Source organism: Ziziphus jujuba, chromosome 3, assembly GCF_031755915.1.
Source record: "Ziziphus jujuba cultivar Dongzao chromosome 3, ASM3175591v1".
NCBI classification, from domain to species: domain Eukaryota; kingdom Viridiplantae; phylum Streptophyta; class Magnoliopsida; order Rosales; family Rhamnaceae; genus Ziziphus; species Ziziphus jujuba.
In genome coordinates, this window is record NC_083381.1 from 32,257,193 (window position 1) to 32,270,537 (window position 13,345).

Sequence of the window (13,345 nt, forward strand, 5' to 3'; positions counted from 1 at the left end):
AAGTTTATATTCTCGATACATAATGTCATCTCATATAAGTATGATAAGTTGTGTTTCGTTGGTTTTTCAATTTTCCAAGAGAAAAATTATTCAATAGACCTGTCCTATTTAAGCCCTTATCTCACAAGCTTAACAAAGATATAGAATCCATATGGATCCTAGCCCACTTGTGTTTGTAAAGAGGGATCTACTACATGGAGGTTAGTTTAAAAATGAATTTAAAAAGTTATAATTTCTGTGAGTCAATATTTTACTCAAAACTCAATATATTAATGGTGTGCAGGCATTACAAAAGAAATAAATAAATAAAAATATACTTTCCAAATTAATTGTACAAATATTACTATTTACATAACAAATCATCTGCAATGTCAAAGTGTGATCTTATTTCGACACAGAAAACACATTAGGACCATTTTATACAAGATGAAGATATTTATATATACTGGAAAGTATACCGGGAAAAAAAAAGAAAAAAGAAAAAAGAAAAAAGAAAAGAGGAAACAAAATGTTCAATGCTTCTCGTTTCTCATCGTTCCATGGATGTATCCCATCAAATTTGTTCAAACATCTCAGCCAAGCATTAAAATAATAATAATAGTGATAGTAAATAAATAAATCCATAAATTATTGGCTGATTTATAAATAAATAATAATATATTGTTTCCCCCCCCCCCCCCCCCCCCCCCCCCCGCCCCTATACAAACTTGGATGCATGATGATGCAATGAACAATATTGGCTGATTTCCCTCGGATAATTTTATTTTATTTTAACACACAAGAGAACAAATATTCAAACAAGAAAGATATGCACATAATGAAACTTTGAGAGCCACCCACAAACCATTGATGATAAACTGAGAAGGCCAAACTTAACAATGCACATAATGAAACTTTGAGAGCCACCCAAAAACCATTGATGATAAACTGAGAAGGCCAAACTTAACAATTTTCAGAACCATCCAAGGAAGTTCTTCGGAGTTTTCCCAGTTGCGCGGTATTTAGCAGAGGTCTCCTCAGCCTTGAGGAGTTCTTCTCCTTTTATAGCTTCAACAGCTGCCCTCTTTTCTTCAGCTTGTTTGTGAATCAAGGCTATTTTGTTTTTCATTTTCTCTGCATATTCTGCCTTTTTCTTCTCCAATTGTTCCTGGTAATTATAGTATTCCAAGTGGTTAGTTTTTTAACATCAAATAATAAGATTTCCTTAGCAGTTTTAAAGTGAATTAGGTACCTCCATTTTTCTCAATTTGGCTTCTAGTGATGCTTTCTTCTTGTTTTCCCATGCAGTAATAATAGAGAGATTCTTTTGGGCCCTGTTTTGGTTATAAAAATAATAATAATAAATATATAAATAACAATATAATTCATTCAGAAAGGTATATATCTCTAAAACTGCATTACAATATAAAACTCATCTCAAAAGGCAAGAGCTCTGTCACAACAACCATAAACAATTAAAGAATACCATTATTATGTAAATAGAAGTAAATATGGAATTTTTTATTTTTATTTTTTTAAACTATGGAGGCACTAATGAAACATGACATGTAGAGGACTAAACTAGGCAAGGCAAGTTATATTTAAATTTCCAAATAAATAAATAAATAAATTCTCTGAAATAGAAAGTTAAAAGTTGCATGACTTACTTGTTCTCTGCTTTAGTTTTTTCACTTTCTTCCCATGCTTTAATATTAGAGTTCGTTCTTTCTTTTTCAACCCCTGCCAGAGCAATATCTGGAAAAACCACATAAAATTAGTAATCTATTTTCATCTCAAGAAAATTAATTCGTTTTTTATTATTATTTAATTTCATCTAACCAAAAAAAATTGTTATATTCAAGATAGCAAACAGCTTTACAGGCTTTGGGATGACAATTTACCCTTGATTGGCCTGTCCTCATGATTCCCGGGTTAATCAAAATTGTTGGACAAAAACAGGGCCAAAACTTCTTTGCCTGGGATAGAGTTTTGTTGGAGACGGGAAATATAATTCCCACTCATGTATATATCTATCCATATATATATATATAATAAAAAGTATTGTTTTTTTTAATTTTTAAAACATTTTTATTATAATTTTTATTTGTTTGTTCATTTTTTTTTTTTTTGAGAAATTAAATAACGATTTTTATCAAATTTCAAAATTTTATTATTAAAAATTTAAATAAAATTTAATTATTTTTTTGTAAATTACACTTTAAATGCAGAAATAAGGGAGAGAATGGAAATCCCCATTGTGACTTAATTGAGGAATCGCTGCCCCGGCCTGCTTCTCAGTAAACAGAAAATGGAACAAGAATGGAGATAAGGAATGGCCATTCCCAAATAGGCTGGTTTATCTTTTTATTTTATTTTATTTTTTTCAATACTAAATAAGTAAAATGGTTATCAAGCAAAATGAAATGAACATATAAAGCTGAGAATAAGTATTTGTCAAACTCACCTCTATCATTTGATCCTCCCGAAGCTTTCTCATCTGGTTTCTCTACCAAGTATATAAAAAAAATAATAATAATAAAAACAAAAAACAAAAAACAAAAAACAAAAAACAAAAAAACAAAAAGCAGATTAAAATCTGTGGACAATAATTACTTTTCTAATTCATGCTTAAATACATAAGCTAAGTGCAGCACTCTGAGTTTTAATTTACTATCTATTTACAGAAAATACGGAGAACAACTGCACAAATCAAACTTTGCAGACAAATGATAATTTTAATGGCTTTATGAGTTTCTTTAACAGGTAAAATCATGAAAAATAAAAATTGGACAGTTTCTCTCTTTTTGTTCTTCTATTCATACTCACCTGCTTGGAGCATTTTGGATTTTCAGAGTTTTTTTTTTTTTTTGTTGGATTTTCAGAGTTTGCTTCTTGGCTTTCTATTCATTCACATATGCAGAGATTATGTTTATATATGGCCAAGCTAGCCCATGCTTTTTTGTTTATATAAAACGTTCACAGTATGCTTTCCTTTTATTCTGGATCAAGTATGGCATACATTCCATCGGAATACTGGAACAGGCAATGCAAGATATGCCATCATAATCACTTCAGTCATATCCAACAATGAATATAACTTAATTAGTTCAAAAATTTAATTTTTGAATTTCTTATCGGCAGTGAATTGAATAAATATAAATATTTATCAATCTTTTGTTATAGATGTTCTAGACTAAACTTTTCCCCAACCACAAATAATGATTGAAAAAGAAAAAGCATATTTGAGAAAAACTATATTTAACGTTTAATTGCGTGGTATTTAATGTTTAATTGCTTGGTACCTGGTAAAGCACTCAAAAAAGCATATTTGAGAAAAACTATATTTGATGTTTAATTCCATGATACCTAGTAAAGCACTCAATGAAGAAGAGCTTTAATCCAATTACAATGTCTTATTTTTTTTTTTCTTTTTTTGGTTAGATGGTTCAATTATAATGTCTGCTAAAGGGATAATAAGAAAAAAGCAAAAGGTGTCTATTTTGCCAAAGAAGCAACATGAAAATGCCCCGTGAAATCTGTTTTTTGAAAGAAACATTTAATGCTTTCCCTTTACAATCAAACATTTAAAATATCAATATATTTATATGCTTCTTTCATAAAGAAGATGTTTGTTAATTATATATAAGATTGATTTGTTAATGTAAGGATCATTTTATTTATTTTTTAAAAAAAAGGGGCTCCACAGAATATTTTCATTACCACGAAGTTAAGTTTCCAAAAGAAAGTGTTGTGTATATATATATATATACAGTCCCGTTCTTTGAAGGACAAATTGCAGATCTTCCAAGAAAAAAACTCCATATATATATATAAAATTTATATTGATGTGATGGAGGGGGCATCACAAAATATATTAAAATGTTTTATTTGATAAATATGATCATATCCTATTTTTAAACTTACAATTTAAATTGAAATAAAGCTTGATAAGACAACCAATAAATAAGCATTTCCACATACATATTTTAAATTCAGTTAAATTAAAGTAAAGAATTATGTGGATAATAATTATAGCATCATATCTGCATAATTTATATGATATAACAATTGTATCCTTTTTTGTAACTTCTTGATTATATCAAAATTATAGCTTTGCATGGACTGTGAGTTTTGCGCTTTGATTTGCAAGTTTATCTTCATTATGCCATCTTATATGATATCTAAGTTATGTTTTCATGTTATGGTGTTTTTTCAATTTTCCAAAAGAAATTCAGTAGAAATAAAATTCGTATAAATCCCAATTTTTATGTGTCTGTAAAAGGGATCTATGTTAGTCCCTTCTTTTTTCTTTTTTTTTTTCGTTTTTTTTGTGGGATCATGGATCTATATTAGTGCGAAAATGAATTAACAATAAAAATCGTAATTTTTGTTGAGCTAATATTTTACTGAAAATTAAGATTCCAAATACTATAAGGTATGGTAAGGTGAAGAAGTCAAAAGTATTAAACCTTACAAGCCTAAATGTAATAAGACGTTTTCCTATTTTTATTATTATTTTAATCTTTTTAAAACAATTCAACAATAACATAATACATATACACCTTGAAAGTTAAAATCTAAAAGTTCTTCGTATCACAATTAAAATAAGTTAAAAATAACTAATCATAATATATCCATCGAACCTTTATATCTTTTTAGTTTCCAAAAAAGAAAAAAATAAATCTAAAAAATAAAAATAAAAAATAATACAATTGCCTAAAAATTTAAAGGAACATTTACCCTATAGAAATAATGATGTCTATTTTTTTTTTTTTTTTTTTGGCTCTCATTTGTCCCTTAGGCTTCCATCTTATCTTGTCTTGGTTGACTACTTTTTTCCACGCTTTATCCGTATGTGGGACCTTTCCCCCATGTCTCATACAAAGATGCACTTAGGCAACACCCCCCTAATTCTACTGTAAAGGAATATTTCAAACCTACAACCTCATAATTTAAAATTGGATATGAAAAACTAGACCAACTTTACTTATATCAAAACTCAATTTATCATCGGTTTGGAAGCATTACAAAATAATATACATGGTCTCCAAATTAGTTGTACATAATACAGATATTACTATACTATTTACATAACAAAGACATCTGCTATATCAGTTTGTGATCTTTTTCTACACAGAACTCACAGTAACCATTGTGTCTAAGATGAAGACACACACTAGAAAAACCACCCACAAAACAAAAACCATGAAAACAAAATGTTCAGTACACATTTCGCATTTTTCCATGTATGCATCACTTGAAAATTTTGTCCAAATTAACATCTCAGGCAAGCATAAAAACAAAAATTAAATTTCATAAATAAAACATGCTAATTTTCCTATACAAACTTGGATGATATAACGAACATTTGCTGATTTGCCTGGGTCATTATTTTTTTTTTTTTAATCTTTTTTTCACACAGAAGAACAAAACAATATATATATATATATATATATAAATTATATATGCACATGAAAACTTTTGAGTGCCAGCCACAACCATTGATGATAAACTGAAAAGGCTAAAACCTAACAATTTTCAGAAGCATCCAAGGAGCTTCTTTGGAGTCGTTCCCGTTGCGCGGTATTTGGCAGCCGCCTCCCCTGCCTTAAGTAGTTCTTCTCCTTTTATAGGTTCAACAGCTGCTCTCTTCTCTTCAGCTTGTTTGTGAATCAAAGCTACTTTGTTTTTCATTTTCTCTGCATATTCTGCTTTTTTCTTCTCCAATTGTTCCTGGTAATTATAGTCCAAGTTGTTAGCGTTCGAACCTCAAATAATAATATTTCCTTAGTGTTTTTTAAACTGAATTAAGCAGCTAATTAAGTACCTCAATTTTTTTCAGTTTGGCTTCTAGAGATGCTTTCTTGCTGTTTTCCCATGCAGTAACATTAGAGAGATTCTTTTGGGCTCTGTTTTGAAAAAATAATTAGCAGATTCTTTTTTTTTTATTAAAAAAAAAATTGTAACATAATTCATTTAGAAAAGTAGATCTCTAACACTTCATTAAATTATCAAACTCATCCCCAAAAGCAAGAGCTCCAGAGAAACAAAAATTCTCTATTACAACCAAAATCCATTTAAAGAAATTCCTTTAACCATGAAGGCAATAAAGGAATTTGATATGCAGAGGACTAAATTAGGCAAGTATATAAAAATTAATTTCCAAAAAAGTGAAAATAAATAAATAAATAAATAAATGTCAAGTGAATGCCTTACTTGTTCTCTGCTTTGGTTTTTTCACTTTCTTCCCAAGCCTTAATGTAAGAAGTCCTTTTTTCTTTTTCAACCTCAGCCAGAGCAATATCTTGAGGGGAGAAAAAAAAAAAAAAAAAAAAAACATAAAACTAATAAATCTTAGATTCTCTGTAAAAAATAAATGTGTTATTATTTAATTTTATCTGACCAATAAAATTCTGTTACATTCAAGGTATAATCAAACAGCCTTATTGACTTTTATATTTAAAATTAAATAAATAAAACAGTGTTCAAAACAAAATAAATGAACAGAGAAAGCTAATAAGTATAGGACAAGCCCACCTCTATCAATTGATCCTCCTGAAGGTTTCTTTACTATAGGATCTGGTTTCTCTGCCCAGTTAAAGAAAAATAAATAAATAAATAAGATTAAAAAACCATGGAAAACAATTATTTTTCTAATGCATGCTTAAGATCATCAGAAAACAAAGAGTACAGCTACTGATTTGATATCTACTTACAGAAAATAATAAGAACAACTGAACAAATCAAATTTGCAAAAAAATTAGTGGCTTTCTAAGTTTCTTAAGAGGCAAAAATCATGAAAAATATACATAAAAAACAAAATAAGTTTTCTGATCACTTATATTTTTCTATTTCTCCTCACCTGCTCGAGGCATTTTGGATTTTCAGAGTTCGCTTCTTGGCTTTCAATTTCATTCATATATTAAGTTTATATAATGCCAAATCTAACCAATGATTTTTTCTATATTTGTATAAAAATTTTAAAATAATTCTTTTTTTCTTTTTTTCTTTTTTTTGGATCAAGCATTTATTCCATCAGAATATTGGAACTTGCAAAGAAAATATGCCATCATGATAACATCAGGCATATCCAACAATAAATATAACTTAATAATGAAATTTGACTACTGCCCAAAAAAATAATAATAATAATTATAATAATCTAAAATTGGATTTTTAATTTTTTTTTTTATCTGCAGTAAATTGAAGAAATATAAACATTTATCAATTTTTGTGGAAAGTATTATAGACTAAATTTTATTTTATTTTATTTTTAAAAAATATATATTTAATGTTTTAAATTAGATGCTACCTAATAATGCACTCAATGAAGAGGAGCTGTAATCCAATTATCATGCTTGCTAAAGTGATAATAAGAAAAAAGCAAAAGGTATCTATTTTGTCAAAGAAGCAACATGAAGGGGCCCCATCAAAACAATTTTTTGAAAGAGACAATTACTATTTTCCCTTTAAAACCAGAAATTGAAAATGTGTATATATATATATATATATTTATATTTATATGCTTCTTGAGGATGCTCCTTTGATTATAATATTGAATTTTGATTTAATTTGTTAATCTAAGGATCATAAATATATTTTCTTTTTCAAAAAAAAGGGTTTCAAAGAATATTTCATTACCACCAAAAATAAAAAATAAAAATAAAGTTCCTGAAAAGAAAGTATACATACATATATATTACACATATATATTGATGTGCTGGAAGAGAAATTAAGCTATTAACTTAATAAAAGATCCCCAATCATCGAGTGCTTTTGGAATAAAACTTTAATTAAAAGGTGGAACCTGTTAAAACAACAACTGGCCCCATTATATCATCCAACAACAAGAAGAACATGCATGCATTATGATTCATTTTCAACTTTTTTTTTTGGGGGGGAAAAGAAAATCATTTTCAATTTATATGTTCTCACAAGATACCCCCAACCACAAAAAGAAAAAAAAAAACAAAAGAAAGGAAAAATTAATTCTTAATTTTAAGCTTGTTCATCGAACAAATTATGTCCGAAACAAAAACTAACTCCACCATTAATGCCTCCAACTAGTTAATTATGAAATCAACAAAAAGCAACCTAACGCTACATGTAACACGATCATTAATATCTTACTTTTATATTAAAATTTAAACATTTTTAATTAAAATTAAGAACCAATTATCAAAAGAAGAGCTCCACATTACAGGCCGGATATACTCAAATTCAAAAAATAAAAAAAAAAATTCAAGCAAAGCCAACCCGAGTCTCTTAATACTAACATATTCTCCGTACAATCTGAAATACATATCTCACAAGAATTCCTTTTCTGCCTCTATAATTTTCCCTGTTTCCAAACACAACTCTAACAGAGTAAAATTAATTCAGTTGTTAAATCACTTTACATTCACAACTAGAAAATTCTGAATTCATGAAAAATTATTGTATATGATTCAAAAAAAAAACTCTAGAAATGAAGATGCATTGACAGTGAAAAGCAAGTAGAAAGAAACATAAAGAGAACTTACTGTCAACGACAACGAGAGCTTTCGGTTCATCGCCGACAGGGGCAGCGGCGGCTTTCTCCAAAGCGACGTCGTCAGGAGGCTGAGCCAGAGGAGGAATGGGTTCTGCTTCGATCTTCTTTGTCTCGGTCTCCATCAAAGAGGTGAGTGATGAAATTAATGCTTTTGCTTTTGGATAAACTTACGCCTATCTACCTATATATATATATATATATTTACACACGCTATACGGACTTCACCAAGATGAGTGATGGGACTATGATTATTTGCTGCACTTAAGCTCTATAAACCGTTGATCCTATTGAACATGGAGTGGGGCATGGAACTTGATTGGTCGGATGGTCCAAGTTGGTTTTTGTTCGATGCACGCTGTAAATGCTTGGTTCTTGCCGACAGGTAATGCAGGTAATTCGGTGCCATATTTCTGCCACGTATACACGGAGTGTGAGCGTGTTTTATGTCGGCAAAATTTAATAAATAATTTTATTAGAAACTACACCGTCTCTTATGGACCCCACTTTTTTCCAAAGATTTTCTTCCATCGTCTTGACCACGGATAGCCAATTTTTTTTTTTTTTAATCTCAATTAAATAAAAAAAAGTAATTTCAAATATTTAAAAAAACATTTGGGGGAAAAAAAGAATCATCAATGCGCCAGAGATTTATTATTTCTTGAAAGGGCAACCCAAAAAAAAATAAAAATTGAGCTGTTGAAATCCGATCTATGATTAATTGATTTTTTTTTATTTTAAGATATTTCAAGAACCTATCACTATTAAGTATTAAACGAAAAAAAGAAAAAAGAAAAAAAAAAACAAAAAAAGGCTATACAAGTAAGGGTGGGCCCACAAGTGCTGTTTGATATAGGAAGTAGAATCAACCTGTCACTGTTTTGAAAGATTATGGATGATGCTCACTTTCATCTTTGATATTGTTTGATCCCGATAAAAATTAAATTATACATTAACGTTAATTTTGCAAATAATTTCCATCAAATTTACACAAAATTCGAAGGAATTTTATCTTCCTTCTTTTCAGAGATTTTTACAAACTTTTTGACCGTGTTGAATGCACGTTTGACATGCATGCTGTGAACTTTAGTTGTCTGATATTTTTGTAACTTTACCTTTTAAAGTTTGTTTTGTAAATACCTTAAGAAGTATCTCGTCCCTGTACTTAATTATAATAATAATAATAAAAAAAAAGAACATATAGATATTAGTAGATACAAAAATATATTTTATGTATATAAGATGTACTATGCACCGTGCAAGAGGATTTTGGTGTAAGAAGAAAATTAAAAGCATACATATTATATATAGTGCACCATATGTAGTATATAAAAAATTACAATGTGATAATCTGATTACCTCAAAAAATTGGATTGCATATGGTATCAGCATGATCGTGTCAAAAAATAAAGTTAAAAAGGAAACCAATTTTTGTTTATTTGGTTTTTTGGGAAAGAAAATTGATTTGACCTACAAACAAATAAAAAGTAAATCATATTCCACGATATATATATATATATATATATATAGACACACACAAACGGAAGAGAAAGAAGCAATTTAAAAAAGAAATAATAATAATCTCAGTTTCCAAATTTGATAAAATGCCAAACATGTGGATAACTAATCAGCACAAAGAAAAATCCATGACTCATGGGAAAAAATATTTAAAAACACTTCAAATGTAGGACAAAAATCATATAATATATATATTTTATATTATAGTTTTTCTAATCTAATTCGAACACAATCTCAAAGTTATATGGTAAAAAGCAAATATAGAATTGGACTAACCTCACCCCATAAATATAAGCCTCAAATTATATATGTTAATGTCTAATAGACAATTTAAAAGGCCTTGACCATATATTGTTCTCTCAATGGCTCGGTTGGATCCCATATCAGCGCCTAGGCTGCTCAAGCCAATATCGAGATCAAATTTCCATTTTTTTCTCGCTTTGTAATTTAAAAAACAAATAAAAAAGGGAAAAAAAAAAAACCAATAAAGGTTGTGGACTTAAGTTTGAAATAGCTGAATATATATATATATATATATATATATATATCCAAACGAAATTATATACAGAAGAGTAAATATATAAAAGAAAAATGAAAGAGAAAAGGATTTCGAAGTAGATATATGTATATATATTGAAAATATTTTCGAGTAGATATTGAATTGTAAGAAAATATAGATAAAAGAGTAGAAGAAGAAGAAGAAGAAGAGGTGCCTACCATACATGATAACAAAGATGTGCTTGTCAATGGAAGAAGATGGTTGAAATGGCAAATGATAATGGTGAAGAGAGAGAGTCAGAAATCTGCTCATCATGACTTTTTCAGCCCGTTACAATATTTACGTTGCTAATAGTAATATATACTTGCCCCTCAAAAAAGCCGTGAATTTGTGTGGTTAAAAAAAAAAGCACTTATAATATTACTTTTTATTATTACATTTCAAAAAGGAATTATGAATATTTTTCTCTATATTTTTTTTTCCCGAAAGCAATGCAATATTCTAGATGTCATAATGTTGTGATATTTATATGTTGGAATTTTGTTAATGTTACTGTTGAAATTGTAGTGTGGGAAAATATAATTTTGTAAAAACAATATTATTATTATTATTATTTATTTTTTTTAATATCAGAGTTTGGAAATTTTGAATTTGGTATTAATATCGTTCCAAAAAAAAAAAAAAAATTGAAACGATTACCTAAGAAAATAGTGGCAAATTATCTTAAAAATCACGAAACATTGTTTTACGGAATTGATCATATATAGTGTATAGGAATTATCATCCATGATACAAATTAAAAAATAAAAAATGATACGAAATAAAAGTAAAGATAGAGATTGCTATAAAAATAACAAATATTATGGTATCAGCATCGTCGTGTCACAAAATAAAATTAAAAAAAAAATCAATTTTGGTTTATTTGGTTTTTTTTGGAAACAAATAACAAATATTATGTTATCAGCATCACAAAATAAAATTAAAAAAGAAATCAATTTTGATTTATTTGACTTTTTTGGAAACAAGGCTTGATTTGACTTGCAAACAAATAAAAAGAATATCATGAGCCGCAATTATTCCGTGGATATTTCCATATATATACAAACTGAAGAGAAAATGTCAGTAGCAATTTAAAAAAAAAAAAAAAAAATCTCAGTTTCCAAATTTGATAAAACGCCAAACGTGTGCAGCACAGAGAAATATCCACGACTCACGAGAAAAGATATTTAAAAACATTTCAAATGTAGGACAAAAATAATAATATATTTGTATATACATATACATATATATATATATATATATTATATTGTAGCTTTTCTAATATGATTCGAGCACAACCTCAAAGGTGTATGTGTAAAACACGTATATGGAATTACCACTCATAGATATGAGCTTCAAATTATATATGTTAATGTCTAATAGACAATTTAAAAAGCCTTGACCATATAGTTTTGTTCTCTAATGGCGCGATTGGAACCCAAAACTGCATCAGCGCGCAATCTGCTCAAGCCAATATCCAGACCAAATCTCTATTTTTTTTAATGTAATAAAAATAAGAAACTTTCTTTATTTCTAAGATTATGCAATTAATGACAATCTTATATACACTACTATATATATATATATGTTTGTGTCTCAATTAAAAAAGAAAAATCCTCATAAAACAAATACAAATCCGGTTATTAAACAATTCCATAGAAAAAAAAAAAAACCATTGAAGACTTTTAAAGTTAAAGGTATACTTTCTTAAATTTTTTACTATTTTTTTTTTTTTTGGTTCTTTTTGAGTTATTTTTTTATGATTAATTATCAAATTCTATGTTGGTTCCTTGCCTAAATTCAGAATATGGGTCATGGAAAATTGAAGATGGAACTCATAGAGAATGAAAAATATAGGAGATTAACTTTTCAGAAAAGAAAAAAAGGATTGACAAAGAAGTGCTCTGAATTGTCTATTCTGTATGGCATAGATGTTGGCACCATAATCTATGATCCTAATAATCATATCAAGGATGTTAAAAATTTTATGGATCTAAATATACATAATAAATTTTATTAATCATGAATTACTAACCTCCAAACGCAGCCATTGATAAATTAAATCTTTAATCCTGCAAAATAGAAAACAATGTAAAGTAGTGCCTATGGACACACTACTCTCAAACCACTCTCAGATATCTGAAAACCCTAATATCAAAATACCGTATGGCATATGTTTATTTGCTTGCCCTAGACCTTTTATAGTCTTTGCAAGTCACACTTACCCATTAATTTTAACACACACAAAATAGTAATAATTTAATAATATAATAATACTAGAAAAAATATGGGTAAGTCATTGGGCTTTTAAAGAGAATTTGTCTTCCAGTCTAATGGGCCAACTGGAGTCTTATAGAGAGTGTGTGACCAAGGGCCCTACTACAAAATAATAAAATAAGCCAGTCCCATTAATGACATAAATAGACCCTATAAGTGAGTAATTGATTATGCCAAGTCTACAAATATTAATTTATTCAACATTCTCCCACTTGGACTGCATAATCATCATCATATAAAATCCAAACTCACTTACTATAGAATCTCCCGAACCATAATGTCATTTCATCCAAATATATAGTATACCGACAGGGCACAACAATATACTAGACTAAGCAGTAGAGATTCTCTCAGTAAATCTCCCAAAATATTATACCATTTCAACTGAGTACTTTGCATGCCATAAACTCAGTCTAGGTAGTAGAGATTTACCTAACCATGTGCAATCCCCCAACACACAAAACCATTTCATTCAAGCACATTGCGTATCGACAGGATACAAC

The 13,345-nt window shown here is 28.5% G+C and overlaps 2 protein-coding genes across 4 annotated transcripts in view; both read right to left on the minus strand.

Moving 5' to 3' along the window:
• Positions 1 to 692: 692 nt before the first annotated feature.
• LOC125423527 (remorin) lies at positions 693 to 3,151 on the minus strand. Its single transcript, XM_048478043.2, has 5 exons — positions 2,806 to 3,151; positions 2,444 to 2,485; positions 1,647 to 1,734; positions 1,232 to 1,313; positions 693 to 1,147 (listed from the first exon to the last, which is right to left on the minus strand). Exons 1-5 carry the CDS (start codon positions 2,816 to 2,818, stop codon positions 953 to 955), a joined length of 420 nt encoding a protein of 139 aa, XP_048334000.1. The 5' UTR covers positions 2,819 to 3,151; the 3' UTR covers positions 693 to 952.
• A 2,124-nt stretch (positions 3,152 to 5,275) lies between these two features.
• LOC107423551 (remorin) overlaps positions 5,276 to 13,345 on the minus strand; it is a 28,466-nt gene continuing 20,396 nt past the window's right edge. The window contains exons 1-5 of one of the 3 annotated variants that reach the window (XM_048478264.2): positions 8,502 to 8,691; positions 6,517 to 6,567; positions 6,196 to 6,283; positions 5,807 to 5,888; positions 5,276 to 5,712 (exon numbers count right to left, since the gene is read on the minus strand). In XM_048478264.2, the coding sequence (XP_048334221.2) occupies positions 5,518 to 5,712; positions 5,807 to 5,888; positions 6,196 to 6,283; positions 6,517 to 6,567; positions 8,502 to 8,634 (549 nt within the window). In that variant the 5' untranslated portion in view covers positions 8,635 to 8,691 and the 3' untranslated portion in view covers positions 5,276 to 5,517. Of the gene's footprint in view, positions 5,713 to 5,806; positions 5,889 to 6,195; positions 6,284 to 6,516; positions 6,568 to 6,841; positions 6,951 to 8,501; positions 8,692 to 13,345 lie in introns of those variants that run through there. The other 2 variants (XM_048478265.2, XM_048478263.2) reach the window with 2 other exon arrangements.

Bases quoted from the DNA above. Each gene is read 5' to 3' on its own strand.
- LOC125423527 (XM_048478043.2), bottom strand. The intron at 1,314-1,646 runs GTAAGTCATGCA...TAACCAAAACAG, and splicing joins AAAACTAAAGCAGAGAACAA to GGCCCAAAAGAATCTCTCTA. The intron at 1,148-1,231 runs GTACCTAATTCA...TATAATTACCAG, and splicing joins CCAAATTGAGAAAAATGGAG to GAACAATTGGAGAAGAAAAA.